We start from the raw sequence: 21,584 nt of genomic DNA on the forward strand, positions 1-21,584 counted from the left end.
AACAAAAAAAAGAACCCCAAAAAAAAAAAAAAAATCAAGTAAAATTCCAACTTCATATAAAAGCTGCAGGGCAGCCCGGGGCGGGAGCAGCACCCCGAGCCCCCCGCCGGCTCCCTCTGCGCCTTCCAAGCGATCCCAGATGGAATTCGAGTGATTATATTGTTAGAAATCACCGCGGGGTGGAAAAAAACCCCAAAAGAAACCAAAAAAAACCAACCAGGAGGGGCAGGTTCCGCCGGGGGGGGGGGAGGGCTGGGGCCCCCCAGGAGCTGAATGGGCTGAATTTACCTTTTTTTGGGGTGTTCTGGGGGCAGGGGGGTCCCTTCGCTCCTCTTGCGGCTCCCTCGGGGCTTTCTAGGGTGTTTTTTTTCTTGTTTTTCCTTTTTTTTTTAAAACTTTTTAACGACTATTGGAAACTTTTAACGGCAACGTTTCTTTTTTTCTTTGTTAAAACTCTTTTTTTTTTTTAGTTTTGTTTTTTTTCCCTCTAGTCTCACACCAACGGGGTGCGTTTGGGCAACGATGAACCAGAAAAGATGAGAGATTTAATTTAGGAGGCGGTGACAGGGTTTTTCGAGGGGAAGAAAAGAGCTATGGAAAACCCGAGGGAAAGCACTGCCCCACTGCTCTCCCAGCGTCCGGATGCCTTCGCGTGGGAGCCTTCGCTTCAGTACCTGGGGGGGAAGAAGGGGCGCTTGGGGGCAAAGAAAGGGGCGCCCCTGCCAAAGGGCGGCCGGGGCCGTTTCAGGCTATGGAAGGGGTCTCTGCTAACAAAGGGCTCGCGTGGCCTGAAGTCGGCGCGGGGGGTCCTGACCAACACCCTGGCGCTGCGGCCACCACGCGTTGAGAGCGGGGTCAGCCCCACGGCCTCGTGGCTGCGGGAGAGGGAAGCGGCGCCGCCGTGGTCGCGTTGTTGGGGTTGGGCCACGGCGTCCCGCGCGCCGGTGTGCACGGAGAAATGCTCTTTCATCGTCCCTTGGTGGATCGTACCGTGCTCCTTGGGGAAGGCGCCGGCGCCGTGCTCCACCGGCATAGGCGGTGGGGGCGGCGCGGGGAAGGTGACGCTGCTGTGGTCTCCGGCTGGCGGTGGCTGAGCGGGGAAGGGGACGCCTGCGTGCTCGCCGGGAACAGGAGGCGGCGGCGGCGTGGGGAAGGGGACACCGGCGTGCTCCACGGAGGGAGGAGGGGGAACGCCGTGGGGCAGCGAGAGCGGAGCGGAGGTTTCCTTCGAGAAGGGGTTGGCGTGATCCACCGACGGCATGCGGGAAGGGACTGAGTGATCCCTCGGGAAGAGGCTGCCGTGGTCCTTGGCGGGGGCGGCTGGGGGCCCAGCGGGCGGCACCACCGGCTCCCGCGGGAAGGGAGTCCCGTGCTCGATGGGCGGCGGCGCGAGGGGCGGCGGAGGTGGCGGCATGTGGTGCTCGAAAGCAGGGCTGAAGTTATTCGTTCGAAAGTTGTTGACGCTCTCCTGGAAGGGCGGCACGTGCTCCTTGTATGGTGCCGAGAAGCCGCCCATGCCGGGCAGCTCCGAGGTGCCCGAGGGGCCGTTATCAAAAGCGCTCCCGCTGCTGCTCATCTTGAACCACCCCGCCGCTCGGCTCGCCTCTCGCCCGTGTCCTCGATTCCCCTTCCCCAGCACGCGGATGGACTCCACGGTCTGGATGGGCTCTCCCGACATCCCCCTGCTCGCGGCGTTGTGGTAACCCAGCGTTTCGATGGGAGCTCCTTTCTCCTCTGTGCTGTCGGGCAAGTCCAAGCAGGAGGAGGAGACCCTAGTCTCGATGCGGTAGTGCTCCTCCTGTGGCGGCGCGTCACCCTTGGTGGCTCCAGACAGGCCCACCCCCTCACCAGAGCTGCTTTTGGAGATCTGGCCAAAATGCTTCTCCTCAGAGGGTTTACGGGAGGCGTTTTTAAGCATGTTCTTGAACTCGATGGTGGATGTGGTTGAAATGGAAGAGCCCAGTGACTTCTCCACGCTCGGAGCGGACGCTCTGCCAGCAGGGCTGGAGAGGGTGTTTGGAGAGGAGAAAAGCGAGCGGTGGGGAATCGAGTGGGGCGAGTCTGGGTATTGCTTCTGTGGGAGGCCCGAGTGCACCGCCGCTTTGGCTAAGTTGTTGTGGTTGGAGTCCGGTTTGAAGAACACCTCGTTCTTGCTGGGCGAAGGAGAGCCGTCTGAGGTGGAGTCGTTTCCCCGGAGGCCGTAGCTCCCATACATCCCTGGAGACGACGCCAGTGGGTCGCAGCTCTCGCTCTGATCGAGAATAGACCTCATCGGCTGCGGGAAGGACGACTTCACACCAAACTCCTGCGATCTCTGACCGTAGCTGGGCAGGACCGGCTGGTAATCTGCCCCTTCTGAGAGTTTACTCGATTTCAGGATAGACTTGGCGGGTTTCTTCTCCAGGTTTAGCATGGCCGAAGGCGGAGGCCCAGAGTAATCAAAGTCACGGTAATCTTCGTCTTCTTGAAAAGAGGTGTCTGGGTAAAACTTCTCCTGGGAGGAGTCCATTAAAGAGGAGGGCATCTCCATGCTGTCTGCAGGCTGTTTGTAGAGCCCAGCCGGAGACTCTCTGCCGAGGCCGAAGGGCCGGTAGGTGTGCACGGAATTGGGAAGGTCTTGGGAATATCCATCATCCCGACTCTGAAGAGGTGACCTGGTGCTGCTGGGAGTAGAAGAACCAGGGCTCATGATTTTGGACAGCAGGGAGATGGTGTCGACGTTGCTTGACGTTGGCTTATCCATCATCTCGTCCTGGGTGGGCGTCCCGCTTCGCTCGTCGCGCACCGGGGTTCCGTCCACATTGTCCATGGAAGTGCTGGTAGGACCACGCTGGAAGTCAGAGGCGTGACTTTCTGTTGTGATGCTGGACCCTAAGCTGCTGAGAATGGGAATATTCAAGTTCAGGCCGCTGAAGCCAGGATTTCCCTTCAGGAAGTTGTGGATCTTCATTTCCAGGCTCGGAGAAGGGGGTTCTGACTCCAGCTTCGCTTTTGAAATTTCAGAGGATTGACCCAGTGAGGTTTCTGTTGGCAAAAGGGAAGAAGGACTGGTAGGGTGGGAACTGGAAAATCCCAGGGAACTGGTTGGCGGCTTAAAACCGGAGCTGGACAGCCCTGGAGTATGTCCGATGGGAGCCTTGGTGACAGAAGTTGAGGAAACCTCAGCAGTAGACGAGTTGGGAGAATAACCAAAACTTTTGGATAGAAAGGACTGGGTGCTGGGAGGAACACTCCTCCCCTTCACGCACGGAACGGTCGTGTTGGCTGGAGACGCCGCGGTGCTCTGCGATGCAGCCTCGCTCGACTGAACCGTGTTTCCAGCAACGCTCTGTAGCAGGGATGACAAACCTGGAAAAGAAGAGCGCTGCAGTCACGTACTCAGGGAAGAGGCAAGCATCCATTCCTTAAAATGACTTTTTAGCCAGGAAAACAACTGGTTTTGCTGCATTTATACTGACACTGACACGCACTGAGGTGCGGACTTTTGAATCAGATTGATTTATAAATATAAATTACAGCAAATATTTGCACACAAATACCTTTGTACAGGGCTCCAGGAAGACTGGGGAGGGGCTCTTCATCAGGGAAAGCAGGGAGAGGACAAGGGGAACAGTTTTGAGCAGAAAGAGGGGAGATTGAGATGGGATTTTTGGAAGAAATGTTTTGCTGTGAGGGTGGGGAGGCCGTGACCCAGGTTGCCCAGAGCAGTGGTGGCTGCCCCATCCCTGGAGTTGTTCAAGGCCAGGTTGGATGGGGCTTGGAGCCCCTGATCCTGTGGGAGGTGTCCCTGCCCATGGCAGGGGGTGGGACTGGATGGGCTTTGAGGTCCTGTCCCACCCAAACCATTCCAGGATTCTCTAAGGCGAATAATAACTGAGAAACACTTGCATTTGTCAAAGATGTAACACATTCCAAATAAGTTTTTCCCCCTTTAGGATAAGCTCGGCAGGATGTTTCAGCACAGACACTGCCATCAAGCATGGAGCCAGGCGCTCCCTCCCACCCCCTCCGTACCTTGCAGGGCTGGTGCCGTCTGAGTCTGGGTTTTGGAGAGAGCAGACAAAATACTTTCGGGAGTTATTTCGACTTTGGAGAGAATATTTGCTAGTGGATTTGATGGAGCAGATGGAGTCCCCAAGACAGGAGCCTTCAGGCCACTTGTAAGAGCCGTTGGGCTGCTGGGAGTTCCTGGAGAAGGTCTCGAAGCAGGGCTGATGCCTAGGATAGAAGCAGACACCGCTCACCCACGCTGCTTCGTTAGGCAGCAGGCGGCCAAGAAGGCTACCAGCAGCCTGGCTTGGGTCAGCCATAGGGTGGCCAGCAGGAGCAGGGATTGAATTGCCCCCCTGGACTCAAATCCTCGAATCCTGGGTTCAGTTCCGGGCCCCTCACTGCAAGAAAGACCTTGAGGGGCTGGAGTGTGTCCGGAGAAGGGAACAGAGCTGGGAAAGGGCTGGAGAACAGGGGTTGTGGGAGCAGTGAGGGCCCTGGGGGTGTTTAGTCTGGTGGAGGCTGAGGGGAGACCTCATTGGTCTGAGCAGCTGCAGGAAAGGAGGATGGAGCCAGGTGAGGGTTGGGCTCTGCTCCCAAGGAACAAGCGACGGGATGAGAGGAAATGGCCACAAGTTGTGCCTGGGTATGGTTAGATTGGATATTGGGAAAGATTCTTTCACAGACAGAGTGGTGAAGCCCTCACCGAGGCTCCCCAGGGCAGCAGGAGGGTCCCCAGCCCTGGAGGGGGTCACAAACCGTGTGGCCGTGGCGCTTGGGGACAGGGTTCAGTCCCACTGGAGGGTTAGACTGGATGAGCTGAGAGAGCTTTTCCAATCTCAATGATTCCATGATTCTATGACTCTAAGTTTTCCACAGACACAACTGCAGCAGAACTCCACGGAGCATGAGCAAGGAGAGGCTCAGGGAGCCAAGAGTCGTGTGCCAGCCCTTCTAAGTACAACTCTTTCATTTTCATGTTTATTTTGAGACAATTAAAGATTTCAAAGATTACAAAACTCATTTGTTGGCTCCGTTAATCAAACACCTGGGCCAGCACCGTGGCCTCACTCACCTGTGTTCTTCATTACGGAAGTTAAACTGCTCAGAATGGAGCTGATCTTTGCCAGATCCACATTAGCCAGGTTGGGCAACGCAAGTGCTGGTGACGGAGCGATGGGCACCGTGCTTGCCACCTTTGGAGCTGGAGGAGTCGGATGAGTCTGGGCAGGTGTTGTCACCGTCACCGACGTTGTGCCCGCTGCAGTGGTTGATGGCACCACTTTGGGGACGCTTTCAGCCTTCGCAGGTGCCGGAGCTGGAGCAGCCTGCTTCTCCTTCCTCTCTTCCACTGCATCGGGGAGAAGAGAGCAAGACCAGAACCGTCACCTCAAGCAAGCTGATCTGGTTGGAAATGTCCCTGCTAATGGCAGGGGCTGGACTGGACGGGCTCTAAAACATCCCTTCTAACCCAGACCCTTCCCTGATTCCATGATTCTCTGTCCCCAAAGGATGACCCAGCATACAGGATCTCCAGTGTAATCCTCATCACTAGGCATCCCAGCTCTGACTCATGCATTCCATGAGCGGTTTGGGAGACGGGAACAACCCCAACCGGATCAGGACTTCCCTGCTTTGATCAGGGGAACGGGGCAGGAGATGGAAACCCAACAGCACCAAACCTGCATCCCAGCAAAGGCTCTGTGCATCCTCTCCCTCCCAAATGAGGCCTGACGAAGCCAGTCTGTCTCCGTCCCACTTCCACACAACAGCCGCTCTGCTGCCCCTGCGGAACGTACCAATAATTTTAGACGCATCATCCTCCACATCAGAGAGCTCCATGTCTTCCACATCCCGATTATCTGCCACAGGCTCCGGAGATATCATCTTGCGGCTTCCAACCACCGGAGACCGGGAGCTATCCTCCTCCCCCATCCCCTGAAAAGGGGACTCGGAGCCTGTTGGAGATGGGGCGTCCATGCTTGGAGAAGGAACGGGAGACTCCTCTGGATCGGGAAGCGTTGCTTTCAACTGGTCCAGCTTCTTCTTTAGGTTGCTCACTCGATTAGCAAACGTCTTATAAGCCTAAGGGAGAAAGGATGCCAGACTGCTTAAAATGAATTTTTTACAAACAAAAACACATTTTCTAACAAATACGTTGCCCCTTTCAGATTCTTTTTGGTAGGGTCAGTTGTTTTATTGAACTCTTTCTTTGTGTATCCATCTAGTTTGTAAATTGACCACAATGAATGCTGTTTCCATAATTCAGGATTCTTTAGATGAACTGTAACGTGCCCTCACTCCAAGAAAGACACTGACGGGCTGGAGCGTGTGTGGTGGAGGTCAGCGAGGCTGGGGAAGGGCCTGGAGAACAAGGGTTATGAGGAGCATCTGAGGGACCTGGGGTTGTTTAGACCTGAGGAGCCTGACGGGAGACCTCATCGCTCTCTGTAACTGCCTGAAAGGAGGTTGGAGCGAGGTGGGTGCTGGGCTCTGCTCCCAAGGAACAAGGGAAGGGATGAGAGGAAACAGCCTCAGGTTGTGTGAGGGGTGGTTTAGATGGATACTGGGAAAAATTCCTCCACCGTCTCTGGCAGAGACTACCCAGGGCAGCGGGGGAGTCCCCAGCCCTGGAGGGGTTCAAACACCACGCAGACATGGCACTTGGGGACCAGGTTCAGACCGCACAGTGGGGCTGGTCTGACGGCTGGACTGGATGATCCGAGAGGTCTTTTCCAACCCTAACAATTCTAATTTTGTCTCCATTGAAAAATACAGAGGGGCTACAAAATCCCAGCACCATTAAGAATTAAGCTGCTGGCCCATGGACTTTTGTATTTTGTAGTCTTTCATTTTTTTGCCTGACACCTCAAGTCTGCTCTTTTTGAATCCATTTCTACAACAATCATGCCAGATCTCTCCACGTGTGAGCAGACACGATGCATTTTCCAGACTCCGAGATGCTTGGCGAACACAGGCGGATGCTGATTTGCCCGAGGAAGGTTGAGAAAAAGCCTACTCACGTTTGCTACCACCTTGACTTCCTTATACTGTGCTTCATAAAATATCCCAGCGTTCTCCAGGGCTTCTGTTAGAGAGGGCCCATTTTTCACTTGCTTGTCTAAGCCATTAACAAACTCTTCCAGCTTCGAACTTGCTTCTTCAAACTCCTTGGAGAACTTCTTTCCTCCCGTTTTGTCTGCAAGGAGATCAACACCATGGTAAATAAGCTGTCAAATGGGAAATCAGGTCTCTGGAGTGCATCCTCGACAGCAGCAACTGGGAGGTTTGGACATCAGACATTGCTGGATGCTCCCCAGATCACATTGGTAGCCGTTAAAAAGTTATTTAAGGGATTCTGAATACATTATAGACAACGCAGATTTTAATGATGTAAGACAGTGTGTTTGAATAGCATAAAAACCAGATCTTCATCGTTTTTGCTTTGTCTGAGCTCGGTATCTGCAGGTTTATACCAGCAGTTTCCAATTAACAATGGTTTCAGGCTCCATCTTGGTGCTTCTTAACAGCATTTTTAGAGCTGAGCCTTAGACGCCGATTTCTGGTCTAAGGCTCAGCTGAGGAGCTGCTACAATGTGATTTGTGCCTCCTTTGGGGTTTGTTGCGTCATGCGCTGCCTTTACCTTTCAAGCACTTCAGCGTTTCAGTGCTGCACACGTCCACTCTCATCGTGGAGAGCTGCTTCTCCTTCAGCTCTATCTGGTCCTCCAAGCGCTTGTACAACAGCAGCTCATCAATGAGAGACTGAGGCTGGAAAAAACAACCAAGAAAAGCATTCTTGTCACATTCTGCCCAAGAGAAGGTCCCTGCACAGTGCAAATGGCACGCACCAACTTCAGCAACAAACACCACTCCAGCTCAAGGCCAGGTTGGATGGGGCTTGGAGCCCCTGATCCCGTGGGACGTGTCCCTGCCCATGGCAGGAGGTGGAACTGGACAAGCTTTGAGGTCCCCTCCAACCCAAACTACTCCATGATTCTATGATGACTTGGAGTAGGGCCCACCTTTTTTTTGTGTTCTTTTTACACTCTCCTACAGCCCACGCACTTCCTTAACTCACTGCACTCCTTCAGGGGATTCAATTCCTATCAGCTCCTTGGCCATCCTAAACTCCTTCACTGTGATGACCTGACTGTATGCCTTGGCCAGCTCCTCCAAGTGTAGAGCTCATGGCCTTTACGCAGCTCCCAAGGCAAACTGCTCCTTTGCACCAGTTTACCCCAAAGGAAAACCAGTGTCTCCACAGGAAGCCTCCACGCTGCTCCAAGTGCTCTCCAGCTGCCTCATTGTCCCTAACAGCGCCCCCAGCACTCACACTGAGATTTCTAGCAGGCGTTATTATGCCGAAGAACAAAGACACTGAGCACCAGAGCTTCCCATCAAGCTGAAGCTGCCGGTGACATGAACCACACAAAGCCCAGAGACAGAGGTCAGTGCCACAGAGCGTTTCCACTCGCAGACTTACTCTGAATTCCGCAACAATCTTGGACTTCAACGCAGCTTTCGGGTTTGTGGATGCTGTTGGAATAAAGAAATAGAATGAAGAACCCAAGGAACTACACCTGGAACAAAAGTTAAGTCACAAAGCAGCTCTAATTAAAAATGTGTTAAGATAATTCCATAAACGACTCGCAGGCTGTCGTAAATCATCACATTCACCCCTCCACATGGATGTCCCTCAACGCTCTGGCTCACTGTTAGCTAAACAGGACGTGGTCACATGAGATTGCGACTGAGGTCAACTCGTGACACTATCACTTTTTATCCTTTCTTTAAGGTGCTACAGGCATTTACTGCTCCTGTCTCTGCCAGCTCTGCTGTTGGGAAGGGGAGGCCCTGCAAGGGCTGATCTGACAGCCTTGTAGAGAGGGGTAAACCCATCAGACAAGGAAGGTGATGTTACTTCCTGAGGGCCAGACTTGGAGCTGACGCACACAGCCGGTATTCCCTTTGGATGGAGAATCCTCTTGGTACTTTAGGCCTCACCATGCTCTGAGCCTTAACAACTCTCATGCCTCTACTCTGATATCTCATCAGCAGAGCGGGGGGAACGAATCCCACTGTTAAGAGACACAGAATCCATTGGCTTTTGGACAAAACAAGATCTGGTGAGAAGGAAACAGTTAAATCCTTCATCCAAGCTCAGTGTGGAAGCTGAAACAGGGGAGATTGAGATGAGATCTTGGGGAGAAATGTTTTGCTGTGAGAGTGGGAAGGCCCTGGTGCAGGTTGCCCAGAGCAGTGGTGGCTACTCCATTCCTGGAGGTGTTGAAAGCCAGACTGGAAGGGGCTTGGAGCCCCCGATCAGTGGGAAGCGTTCCAGGGGGTGGAACTGGATGGGCTTTGAGGTCCCTTCCCACCCAAACCATTCCATGATTCTATGGCAGTTTTGTTTGGGAAAGCAGCCTGTGACGTTAGGCCAAGTCATAAATGCTTCCAAACTCTTTTGTCACCCTTCTGATCTCAGGCGGGCGCATGCTATGTCCTAACACCTAACGTTCCACCAGCTCACTGTATGGACAATTCAAGGCTTTAGCTTTTATAATTAATAAACTGGTGTTTTCTAAACAGCTTTCCTGCAGGACTGCGCTCCTGGCACTGCTGGACGCTGCTGCTCCTTATCGGCACTGTCAGCTTTCAGATTTCTTTCACACCAGCACCTACTCTGCTCCTGAAGACGCATTCACATGCACGAAGGCACCTCCTGCTGCCAGACCCCTCGGCTCTGTCTCTCTTCTCTCCAGCTCCAAACAGCCTAACGCCAGGCTCCAAGAGGCTCCACCATCTCTTTTCTCTGCTGTCCGTAACCTCTGCTCTCATAAAGGTATTTTTTTCCTTACTTCATTCATTTAAAAAGCAATTTTCTAGCAACGGCTCCTTGGCGCTTTACATTTTAGCCTGCCAGGAGCTTTACAAGCCTGGAAGACGCATGCTGGCTCGTGTTTTAGTCCGAGTTGCCTTGCCCGGTTTGGGACAGCCTTCCTTCTGCTCCTCGAGAAGGCAACTGCTAGAATTAGTTCAGAGAGTTCACATTGGTTCCTTACTTTGCGATTTCTTCCACGGCTTATTCGGTTGTTTGTTCAGAGTTTCTTTCAGCTGCTTCTGAGTTTTGAAAGTGGTACCTGGAAAACATTTCATTTTTGCAGTCTGGCATTATGGGATTCCTTTCCGAATCTGGTTTTGGTGCCATGCGGTTGCACAGTTAAAAGAGTGAACAGAAATTTGGTTTAAAACACCTCGACCAACTTCCTCTGACGAGCTGCTGGATGCCCAAGAGAACCTCGGTTTCCTCAGGAATGCAGCAACCTGGGGGATGGTCTACTTTTAAATCAATTTTCTGTTTGCCCTTGCAGCGAGACAGTTCAAAAATCACAGAAACAAGTAAAAAGGAAAAACATGGCAAAAAACCCTGTACCGCTTGGCTCTTACAGGATCAGCATTCAACAGGCAAGTAACATGCGTCGTGAAAAACAGCCAGAATCCCTAATTAAAAAAATAATCTGAGACATTATTGTTCTGAAAGTTACCCAATTTAGAGATTTCAGAATGTAAACTTCACTTTGGAACACGCAACGCCCACCTACAGCTTTTTCACACGCCACAGCCTGGCCCTGAGAGACACTGTTCCTCCTGCCCTGACGATGACCGGCTCTCAAACTACACGTGAGGGTTTCCTGAAGCACCTTTAGCTCTCAGTGATGCAACCAAGCAAAGCAGAAACGTGGACTGGTTTCCTTCAAGTATTTGAGTATCGGCTGGTTCCTGGTTTAACTGCCTACCCACGTTCCCAGTTAACATCAGCCATTCCAGCTTTCCAAGCTCTTTTGTGATTCCTCGAGGACACTTCACCCTCCAGCCCTGCTCCCAGCCTCTTCCCTACTCCACAAATATTATTAATGAAAATAACTTATTGCGAGGACGGCCTGGGAAGGCGAGGAGCCCCCTCCATCACTCGCCGAGGCGGCTCCTGCTCCGAGGCAGAGCCAGGGACATGACCCTCGAGCTCAGGACCTGCAGGACCACTTCACCTCCAGGTTCTGTTTGGTCTCGGCTGGAACGACTCCAGCTTACGTGAAAGGACTCAGTGTCGGCTTTAGAAAAGAACAATCCCCATGGAGCAGGGGAATTCAGCGCTGCTCACGTACGACACCTCGCTGCATTAAAGTCTGCGCTGGGAGCAAAGGCAGAAAGAAGAGGAACGCGCAAAATTCTTGTACCCAGTGACTCCAGGCGTTTCCTTTAACCTCACGCGTTGGTTTGCAAGGTAAGAAACACAAAGGGTGAGTAACTTACTCAGAGCTTCTTTCAGCGCCAGAATGGTTTCCTCGGGGTACACGTTCCTGTCCTCCCAGATCTTGAAGATCCGTTCGATGGATTTGGAAACGGATGGATCCCTGAAAGAGGAGCAGACTGGGTCATCTGTACCCCCACACTGCGATTTCTCACAATTGTAGAATGGAGAACAATGTAAATAATGACTTGTTTAAATCAAAGCTTTAAAAGACCCCTCAGACCAGGATGTTTCCTGTCCAGGCGATGGCTTTGCTTCACTGCAGAGTCCCAGTGAGACCAAGGCAGCAACTCCACGTACTCAGTTAAGCACACACACTTCGTAAAGTAATGAATCAAGGCCCTTTCTGGGGTAAAATTAGAACGTTTTGGAGCAGTTGGAACCCCAATAGGATCTCTCTGAAGCCTTTCTTCACGGGAAAAAAAAAGGTGTTACTCCTCCAAAGCAGCTTCTTATAAGGATGCCGTGGGGAAAAAAAGTGATTATTAAGGGGGAACTGGAACAAAGTTCCATCACCCTCGTGTCAATGAAGAGGAGCTACTTGAAAGAGAAGTGACTGCATCGCAGGTGATGAGCGGTGTTGGGACTCCATCAAGGTGATGAGCAATGTCACCTGTGAGAATCTCCAAAGAAAGAAAGTGCATGAGATGCCTGGCAGTGAACAGCGTCTGGCATCCAGGTGCTTCTGCTCCAAGGAAAAAAAATGTCAAACAAAACATCTGTAACCAGTCTCAGAGCGTGCCCTTCCTTTACTCCTGAGTCAGCACAAGGGTGCAGACGTGAGGGACTCTTGGGATGAGAGGGAAAACGCATGCCCAGAGCAGTCATCACTGTCCGTCACCCAAAGCAATTCCTGCAAAGCAACCGGAATTAAAGGTCACATGCCACCAACTTAGCGCTGCGAGGGCAGCACGCGAGCCTGACCCCTGCCAGAAACCAAGTGGCTGCCCCTGAAGACTCCAGCTTGGAATAATAAACACTAGCTGGAAAGTGGAGCTGACACCACTGCTCCCTGTGGGACGCGGGTGGCAGCTGGCACAGTGACAGGTCTCCAAACCCAGAGCCAAGGGGCTGCTCCGCTCCCTTGTGGGCCTTCACGGAGCTGTTTGGATCCGGAGGGACCATGGGAGCAGCCGGCTGGCTCGCCTATGAACCCGGCCGTGTCCGCATTCCAGCTAAGCGCCCCAGGGAAGAGCCACAATTCTCTGGCTGCTTCTGCTGCTCTGTAAACTGGCCGAGAGGAGGCTAGTGATGGCAACTCTGCTGTCCCGGCCCCGTAAAGCTTCACAGCAGGGCAGACAGGATGGCACCACCCGTCAGGACCAGCAGGATGCACAGGGAAGAGACAAAGATCTTCTGTCAGGGTCTGTAAAGGGCACCCGAGTCTCACCCTCACACTACACCATCACGGAGGGATGGAAGCAGCAAGTTCACGGAACCGTTATCCGCTTAATCCCCTACACGGATGCCTGAAAGCAGCAGGGGCTCCGCAAGCCTGCAGCGCTATCAAGGATTGCTGACCTGCAACTCTGGCTGTTACTTTTCCTTCTCCCTCTTGCTTTGGTGGCTGATACTCCACAGATTTTTTTTCCTCCCTCCTCCTCCTCATTGTTGGCATCTATTAACAGCATTTTAACTTTCTCTTACGGCAACCTATATTTAAACATACGCTAATGAGCTGCCCAACTTTAACCTCTTCCCTGCCTCATCCTATGTTCAAACCATCTGCTGCTACCACAAACCAGCAACACCAAGTTACTGCTACAGAGCTGCTCTGTAGTTTCACCACGTCCTGCTCCTTCAGGACCACCTGGGCTGAGGAGGATTCGGAAACCCAAAGGCAGCCAGGCACCCTGCCCCACAGCAGGGACGGGACGGGGCTCACCTGGACACGGCTCAAGAGATCTTTTCATTCCACATTACTCTAATTAATTAAAGTCTCTGATTTCCAGCAGAGTGCAAAACCACCCCTCAATAATGTTTTAGCAGATGGGTATGGCAGCACAGGAGACAGAGAAGCTGAGAAACTGTGGCTGCCCCATCCCTGGAGGTATTCAAGGCCACTTTGGACGGAGCTTGGAGCCCCTAACCCAGTGGGAGGCGTCCCTGTCCATGTCAGGGGGTTGCAATTGCTTAGGTTTTAAGGTTCCTTCCAACCCAAACCATTCTATGATTCTATGATCTGTGGCGCTTGTTCTCATGGTGGTCAGCCACAAGCAGATCCCTGGAGACCACAAGGATCTCCTTTCCCCTTCTCCTCTTTCTCCTTCTCCTCCCTGTCTCGTTGCACCCATCCTCGCTGCAGGCGCTCCCCTGAGCCTGCAAGCAAGGGGAGGGCAGATTTACAGGGCACATACATGTGATCACCCCTCGCACCACTTCACATGATAATCGTACTCAAATGAGACCCCCACGCAAATTAAACACCTGCTCCTTGTAGAGAGGTTCAAGCCCACACAGTCATCGAACAAAATCCTTCAAATTCTGCTGATGTTTCTAGAGACTCTGAGGTGTCAGAAGGAAAAATTGACATTTTTGGGGACACTCAATATTCTAACATGTTACTTACTTCACTAATGAAGCAGCTTCAGGAAGCACTTCTGCAAACGCATCCCGAAAGACAATCGCGTTTTTCCTTTTGCAGTTCTGTATGACATCGTTGGCCAAGTAGAAAAGGTTCAGTCGATGGGGAAAGGCAGCTAAAGGTAAAAAGAAAATTAAGGCTTATCATCAAGTAGAACTGGAGTCAGCCATGCTTTGGTAACATTTCAGTGCCTGCTTTTGAGGAGGTTCAGCATTGGACTGTTGGAGTTTTCCTTGTTGGAAAACCAGGGAGTGGAGAGGAAGATTTCAACTCACAAATCATTTCCAGACCTTCCCCAAATCCATAAGCAGGACTGGCAGGTCTTGGCTCTGACTTGGGCTTAGAAAGGCCCCAAAAAGCCGCTGACTCTGTGTTATCTCTATGACACCCATGGTAGCAAGAGGATCTGTACAGCCAGGAGGATCCACATCACCAAACACAAACCAGCATGGGCTTCTGCAGGGCAAAAAACGCAACCACTCCAAAGCACAGGCCTGGTCCAGTGTCCAAAGCTCCAGCATTACCACCCTAACAACTAACGCAACCTCCTGTTTAATAATTGAGAGGCCACTTATTCAGACTCGCCAAGAACCATCACATAAAAAAAATATCTCTTTTTAAGCTGTAATAGCTTAAAATGGTCTCCAAGACTTGCATCTTTACGGAGGCTTCGCCCATCGTGTACCTGCACCCACAGCTCTCCAGAGGGAAAACCTTCTCCACATCCCTCTAAATGCCTCCTATTAATAAATCAGTGTTTATTAACATGTAAGCACTGCATGTTTCTTGGACACGGCTGTTGGGACGGCCCTCTCCAATACCTGATTTAATGTTTTTTGTGCATGCACAGAAGATCACGGATCCTCGTCCTGTCTCCCCAGGGACTGATTTCTCCAAAAAGGCCTCCCAGTCCCTGCTGAGCCGGCACCGACCTTCGCACCCAAGCCTCCCGCCGCAGCCGGACTCCAAACACGCCTCCCACCTTCCTCAGGCTCAGCTCCACAGTTAATTATTTCAGCAAACCTTCTCTTCCCTTGGCCAGTAGCAGCGCTTGTAGCGCAGTCAGCTCATGTACATGCTAATTCCCTTCTTCACTTAATTTAATGACACAATACGAGGATTTAAATATAGGAATGGTGACAATAGATGGTTTGGTTTCATGTGCTGTGAACTCCAGCAGGCTCCCACCTTCCTACATGGATCTGTCGGAGGGAGCCCAGAGGAGGCCATGGAGATGACGCAAGGCTGGAGCACCTCCTGTACAAGGTCAGGCTGGGAGAGGTGGGGTTGTTCAGTCTGGAGAAGAGAAGGCTGCGAGGAGACCTTATAGCAACTTCCAGCCCGGCAAAGGGCTCTGGGAGAGCTGAGGAGGGGCGCTGGGTCAGGGAGTGCAGGGATAGGACGAAGGGAACGGATTTGAGCTGAAAGAGGGGAGATTGAGATGAGATCTTAGGAAGAAATGTTTTGCTGTGAGGGTGGAGAGGCCCTGACCCAGGTTGTCCAGAGCAGCAGTGGCTGCCCCATCCCTGGAGGGGTTCAAAGCCAGGTTGGGTGGGGCTTGGAGCCCCTGATCCAGTGGGAGGTGTCCCTGTCCATGGCTGGAACTGGACGGGTTTTGGGGTCCCTTCCAATCCAATCCAACCCATTCCATGATTCTATGATTCCTAGTATTGTGCGTGTTCCACCTGAACCCCAGCAACACTGGTAATCAGACTCTTTACCTACAAATCCCCGGATTCTCTATCCCGCTTCATTTTCCAGCTGTCCCTACCCTGGCACAGCATCTTCCTGCTGCACACCTGCACGTCACGGCTATCCTAGTCCCCAGGTTTTTCCGTCAGGAAGCTCTTAGCATCACTCCTGGCCCAGAGCTCTTGGCGAGAGCCCACCTTTACTGATCCCAACTCCCTGCCACCGCGACTCGATCTCTGGCAGCTCCTGCTCGAAGCCAACCAGAAATAAAGCCAGGATTGTCACAAAATGAAGCAAAAGCCGCTAAAGGAGTGTTTTCCGGCCAACACTTTTTAAGATCACATGCTTTTATTGGAAATTAATCAATAAATATCACCTCCCTCCTTTCTAATATTCTTCTCCAATGTGGGGAGAAGGGTTGTTGGCCATGTTTAGGCTTCCGGCAATGAGCCCATAGGAGCAGGATGGTAGCCACAGAAACATGGGATTAGTTCATTTCTAGCATGCTGAACGCAATTATCCCAAAGCTTCATTAAAAGGCAGAGAATCCTGGCTGATGAATGGCCTGGCGCACTTGTGTATGGGAAGCTGGGTGTGAAACACCAGCGCACTCCAGGACTCCTTTCCGTATGCAGCTCTCGCCCTGCAGAAGGGCTCGATCCTGGATGAGGAATCGGCACCAGGCAAGCAGATCCAGGTCCAGACTCGGAGCCCTGGGACACACCAAACCTGCTTGAAAAGCTCACACCAGGAACATTCTGACCGTGTGAGCTCGCACTGGGATATTAAGGATAATTAAAGGTGTTTGGAACAAATGAAGCTCTTTCAAAGGCAGCCTTGTTGGGAAAGCAAAGCTGAGGACACATGCAAAGGCCAAGTGTGGTTTGACCATCAAATCCTCAACAGGTAGAAGCTGTGAAGCCTCCACGAGCCCCTACAGGTAGCACCGAATCTCCTCGCTCCTCGCTGGCAGCGGCCAAGCATCTCTACAGGCACCCGGTGGGTGAACACAGAGCATTGGCCGACCTCAAATCCAGGGCAAGAACGGTGCAGGGGAATAAGGTACAGCCAGACCTGGGGTGTTCCTGCTCCCCACAGTGCTGGCCATGCCCTCAGCAGCTGCCGGGACACAGGACATCGTGCAGCCATTGCCTCCTCCAGCACCACTGCCTGTTTCTCACCTCTGACTTCACTCCTCATATATTTTCCAGCTGTTTCTTACTGAAGGTATTTCCCATCGTTCCCATCAGGCTACTCTGACACTGTGTCATGGAGCCTCAGCTCCTGTGTCCCAGGACAAGCTTTTACAGCAACAAACACAACAAGGATTCGGCACAAGAAACTGTTCTTTACAACCTTTGTCCTAAAGGCGCTTACATGGCAGATTGGAGTTTGTCGGAGTGAGGAGTGCTCTGCTCTGCCCGCAGGGCTGGAAATCCAACCGGAGCGGTGCTGTGCTTGCCCGGCTGCCTGGAACGATCCAGAGCCAGCGTTCCCCAAAATAATCAATCAGCTTCAGTAATTGATCACATCACCAGTGCTAGATGCTCTTTCTATCCCAGTGATGTTATAGAACTATGGAATGGTTTGGGTTGAAGGGACCTCAAAGCCCATCCAGTCCCACCCCTGCCATGGGCAGGGACACCTCCCACCGGATCAGGGGCTCCAAGGTCCATCCAACCTGGCCTGGAACTCCTCCAGGGATGGGGCAGCCACCACGGCTCTGGGCAACCTGTTCCAGGGCCTCCCCACTCTCACAGAAAAACATTTCTTCCCAAAATCTCATCTCAATCTCCCCTCTTGCAGATCAAAACCGTTCCCCTCGTCCTCTCCCTGCACTCCCTGATCCAGAGCCCCTTCCCAGATCTCCTGCAGCCCCTTTCAGCACTGGAAGCTGCTCTAAGGTCTCCCCGCAGACTCCTCTTCTCCAGGCTGAACAACCCCAACTCTCTCATTCTGACCTCGTACAGGAGGTGCTTCAGCCTGATCATCTCCATGGCCTCCTCTGGACTCACTCCAACAGCTCCACGTCCTTCCTGTGCTGAGGACTCCAGAGCTGGACATAGGCTCTAGGTGGGTCTCAGAGCGGAGCAGAGGGGCTGAATCCATCCCTCCCTGCTCTGGATGCAGCCCAGGGCATGGGTCATTTCTGGGCTGTGAGCGCTCTTTGCCGGCTCCTGTCCAGCTTCTCACCCACCATGAGAAAGCTTGGGAAGTGCTCGTACCCAACAAATGAACATCCAGGCTGGCACCGAGGGACGACGGGCAGGGGCTGACAGTGAACCTGGGCAGAGCAGGAACGGAGCCTCAAGGGCCCTGCAAACAGGAACAATTAAACTGCTTTTGATGAGCCTGAGAAGGAGGAATAGAGGAGTGCAAGGGGGAAGGAAGGGGCAGTGCTTCTGGAAGCTTGGCCAAAGACAAATGCCAGCCAATGAGAAGCGGCAGCAGGCCAGAGAAATCTCCACTCCACTTGCCAGTGGGACGAGAGCTGCAGGATGATAAACACGGGGGAGTTGCACTGCCGTGAACGCTCCAAAAGCTCCGCACTCCCAGCTGGGCAAAGCCAGGACCAGCCCTGAGAGGCACAAGCAGGGAACACAGAGCTGTGGTGCTGAGCCTCACCTACGGTGGGGTTCACTGAGGTGCCGGAGAGGAGCCAGCGGGCAGCTGGGACAGGAGACACCAAGTCCAGAGGAGCCTGGATTTTGTTTGGAGCAAGAGGGAGGACAGTGAACGGTCCCACAGGAACCCCCCGGTGCCAAGGGCTGTCAGAGGGAATAGGATTCCAGGAGAGGTGGGACCTCAGCAAGGCAGGATGGACCAGGGCCAGCTTCTCCTCACCAGTGGATCTGTATGGATCAGGAAGAGCCCTTGGGCTCCCACCTTGCTCTCTTTAATCACGTGGACAAGAGTAAACACAAACCAAGCCTGGGGGAAGAGGGTCCTCCACAAGGACCTGGACAGAGAAAAACGATCCCAAACTCTACGGCAGGTTTGGCACCATCTGGAGCAATGCTCACGGATGGGAACGCTATCTCCACGTTACTGCAAAGCTTCACTTTAACTTTTGGAGCAAAAGAAGAGTGAGGGGGGTTGGTAGGGTGCAGCGGGGTTAGCGACGCCTTCGTTTGGATGCAAACACCTAATTTATGCTGGTCTAAATGCAACAAGGAGATACCAAGCACAAAACCTGCCCACGGGCTGCACGATGCTGAGATTCCCTGGCCATCAGATATCTCAGTTCCCTGCCTGGCGTCACCCCCAAAGCCCCCAGCGCTGCCCCACAAGCTGCCCCCCATCTCCCTGACCCCCCTGCCCCACGCAGGGCTCGATCCTCACTCCTGACAGACCCGGGGCTGCAGGCAGGGCCCTGCCCAGACACAAGGGCCACTCTCTCGACACAGCTGAAGGCACCTGTGCCTCTGTGTCCCCAAAACACAGTTACAGATGACCCCAGCAGAGCGCACACAGGGGTCACGGGGCGCTGGTGCCACCATTTGGGTGCAAACACCCAATTTATGTTGTTCTAAATGCAACAAGGAGATGCCAAGCACAAACTCTGCCCAGAGGCTGCATGACACTGAGATTCCCCAGCCATCAGGGATCTCAGCTTGCTAGCTGGTGTCAACCCCAAAGCCTCCAGCATAGCCCCACAGGCTGCCCCCCATCTCCCCACACCCCCTACCCCACTACTCGCCCCCGACTGCTCCGGGGCCACATGCAGGGTCCTGCCCAAGCACAGGAGCTGCTCCCCCAGCATGGATGAAGGCGCCTGTAACCCTCAGCTCCCAAAATATGGCTCCAGATGACCCCAGTGGGGTGCACAGAGGGGTCACGGGGCCCTAGTGCCGCCATTTGGGTGCAAACACATAATTTATGTTGTTGTAAATGCAATGAGATGATGCCAAGCACAAAACCTGCATGATGCTGAGATTTCCCAGCCATCAGCCTGATGTCACCCCCAAAGCCACCAGCGCTGCCCCACAGGCTGCCCTCCACCTCCCTGACCCCCCTGTGCCAAGCAGGGCTCGATCCTCACTCCTGACAGACCCGGGGCTGCAGACAGGGCCCTGTCCGAGCGCAGGGACCACTCCCCCACCACGGCTGAAGGCACCTGTACCTCCGTGCCCCCAAAGTACAGTTGTAGACGATCCCAGCAGCATGCATGCAGGCTGCGGGGCTGCTGGTAGCGCCATCATTTGGGAGCAAACACCAAAGTTCTGCTGTTTTAAAAGCAATGAGGTGATGCCAAGCACAAAAGCTGCACGACGCTGAGATTCCCCAGCCATCAGGGATCCCAGTTCCCTGCCTGGCGTCACCTCCACAGCCCCCAGCGCTGCCCCCCATCTCCCCACACCCCCTGCCCCGCTCCCCGCCTCTGACAGCCCCGGAGCTGCAGGCAGGGCCCTGCCCGAGCGCAGGGGCCGCTCCTCCCGGTGCCCCCCGCCGCACTCACAGCGCCGCAGCCACTTCATCCAGTGGCAGACGATGGTGCTGTGGTGCCGCTTGTTCTCCAGGCACCAGGACGAGAGGCCCTGGATGGATTCCATCGTGTTGGTCACCGCCTGCAGCTTCTGATCCAGCGAGGCCTCCAGGGCGCCGGACGAGGACGACGAGGAGGCCCGGCCCCCGCCGCCCGCCGCCATCTTCCCGCCCTGCAAGCCCCGACAGGGGCGGCGCTACCGGATCGAGGAGGCCCGGGCGGCGGCGCCTCAGCCTTGGCGGGGGGGCGGTGAAAGGCGGGGACGGCCACGCAGGGAGGAGGAGGACGAAGGCAACGGCGCCGCCTCGAGGGCGGTGTGGCAGGCTCGCTGCGGTGGGTGCGGAGGCGCTAGGCCCCGGCGCTGGGCCCCGGTCACCGGGGGTCCCGCCCCGAGCGCCGCGCCCGCCCCCCCGCAGCCGCCGCCATTTTGTGCCGGGCTCCCTCGCGCGGGGCGGTGCGAAGGCATCGGGCGCTGCTGCGCATGCGCGGTGGGGGGGCCCAGCGCCGGGGCCTCCAGCCCGCCGCGCCTGCGCCACCTCAGTGCGCATGCGTGGACTCGCCCCTCAGACGCCTCCGCCCCAGTGCGCATGCGCTGACCAGCCCGGCGCCAGCCCCCCCCCCCCGCCTGTAACGCTTTAATGCGTACGGCATGCGCCGAGCCTCGCCGGCCCGCCTCCAGCCGCCTCTGCCTCAGTGCGCATGCACCGACTCGCGGGCCTGAGCTGCCTCAATGCGCATGCGCTGAACCGCCTGGTCCCGCCCCTTGCACCTCCTCACGGCCTTGCCCTCCACTGACTCAGCGCGCATGCGCTGCCCCTCACGTTGTGTCCCACTCGCCTCTGCACCGCCTCACGGCCCCGCCCTCCTCTGCCTCACTGCGCCTGCGCTAACGGCCCTCATGCGGTTCAACAAGGGGGAGGTCCAACCCCTGGGTCGGGGCAATCCCCGGGCAATCACGATGGGGATGATGGGATGGAGAGCAGCCCCGAGGAGAAGGGCTTGGGGTGCTGGTCGAGGAGAAGCTCGACAGGAGCCGCAACGTGCGCTCACAGCCCAGAAACCAACCGTGTCCTGGGCTGCATCAAGAGAAGCGCGGCCAGCAGGGAGGGAGGGGATTCTGCCCCTCTGCTCCTCTCTGGGGAGACCTCATCGGGAGGATTGGGGCCAGTTCTGGAATCCTCAACAGAAGAAGGAGATGGAGCTGTTGGAACGGGTCCAGAGGAGGCTCCGAGGATGCTGCGAGGGCTGGAGCACCTCCCGTCCGAGGACAGGCTGAGGGAGTTGGGGTTGTTCAGCCTGGAGAAGAGAAGGCTCCGAGGAGACCTCAGAGTGACCTTCCAGTGCCTGAAGGGGCTCCAGGAAAGCTGCGGAGGGGCTGTTCATAAAGGCTTGTGGGGATGAGACGAGGGGGAACAGGTACACACTGGAGAGGGGCAGGTTTAGACTGGACATGAGGAAGAATTTCTTCACTATGATAGTGGTGAAGCCCTGGAACAGGTTGCCCAGGGAAGTTGTGGCTG

At 54.4% G+C, this 21,584-nt stretch overlaps 1 protein-coding gene across 2 annotated transcripts; it reads right to left on the minus strand.

The window, feature by feature from the left end:
• Positions 1-70: 70 nt before the first annotated feature.
• Positions 71-20,521, minus strand: RPRD2 (regulation of nuclear pre-mRNA domain containing 2). 2 transcript variants are annotated; one of them, XM_054051018.1, is made up of 11 exons: positions 20,038-20,521; positions 13,872-14,001; positions 11,305-11,405; positions 10,056-10,133; positions 8,477-8,529; positions 7,635-7,761; positions 7,014-7,189; positions 5,790-6,075; positions 5,066-5,341; positions 4,015-4,218; positions 72-3,348 (listed from the first exon to the last, which is right to left on the minus strand). In XM_054051018.1, exons 1-11 carry the CDS (start codon positions 20,225-20,227, stop codon positions 668-670), a joined length of 4,302 nt encoding a protein of 1,433 aa, XP_053906993.1. In that variant the 5' UTR covers positions 20,228-20,521; the 3' UTR covers positions 72-667. The 2 variants fall into 2 exon arrangements, with proteins under 2 accessions (XP_053906994.1, XP_053906993.1); XM_054051019.1 differs by lacking the exon at positions 10,056-10,133 and having other exon boundaries at positions 71-3,348.
• Positions 20,522-21,584: the final 1,063 nt, after the last annotated feature.

The sequence above is a fragment of the Cuculus canorus genome, chromosome 28, assembly GCF_017976375.1.
Source record: "Cuculus canorus isolate bCucCan1 chromosome 28, bCucCan1.pri, whole genome shotgun sequence".
In the NCBI taxonomy this organism is placed as follows: Eukaryota; Metazoa; Chordata; class Aves; order Cuculiformes; family Cuculidae; genus Cuculus; species Cuculus canorus.

Coding starts and splice junctions, on each gene's coding strand:
- RPRD2 (XM_054051018.1), bottom strand. CDS start 20,227: ATGGCGGCGGGCGGCGGGGGCCGGGCCTCCTCGTCGTCCTCGTCCGGC. Junction 14,002..20,037: donor GATGAAGTGGCTGCGGCGCT/GTGAGTGCGGCG, acceptor TTTTACCTTTAG/CTGCCTTTCCCCATCGACTG. Junction 4,219..5,065: donor TTCCGTAATGAAGAACACAG/GTGAGTGAGGCC, acceptor CTTCTATCCTAG/GCATCAGCCCTGCTTCGAGA.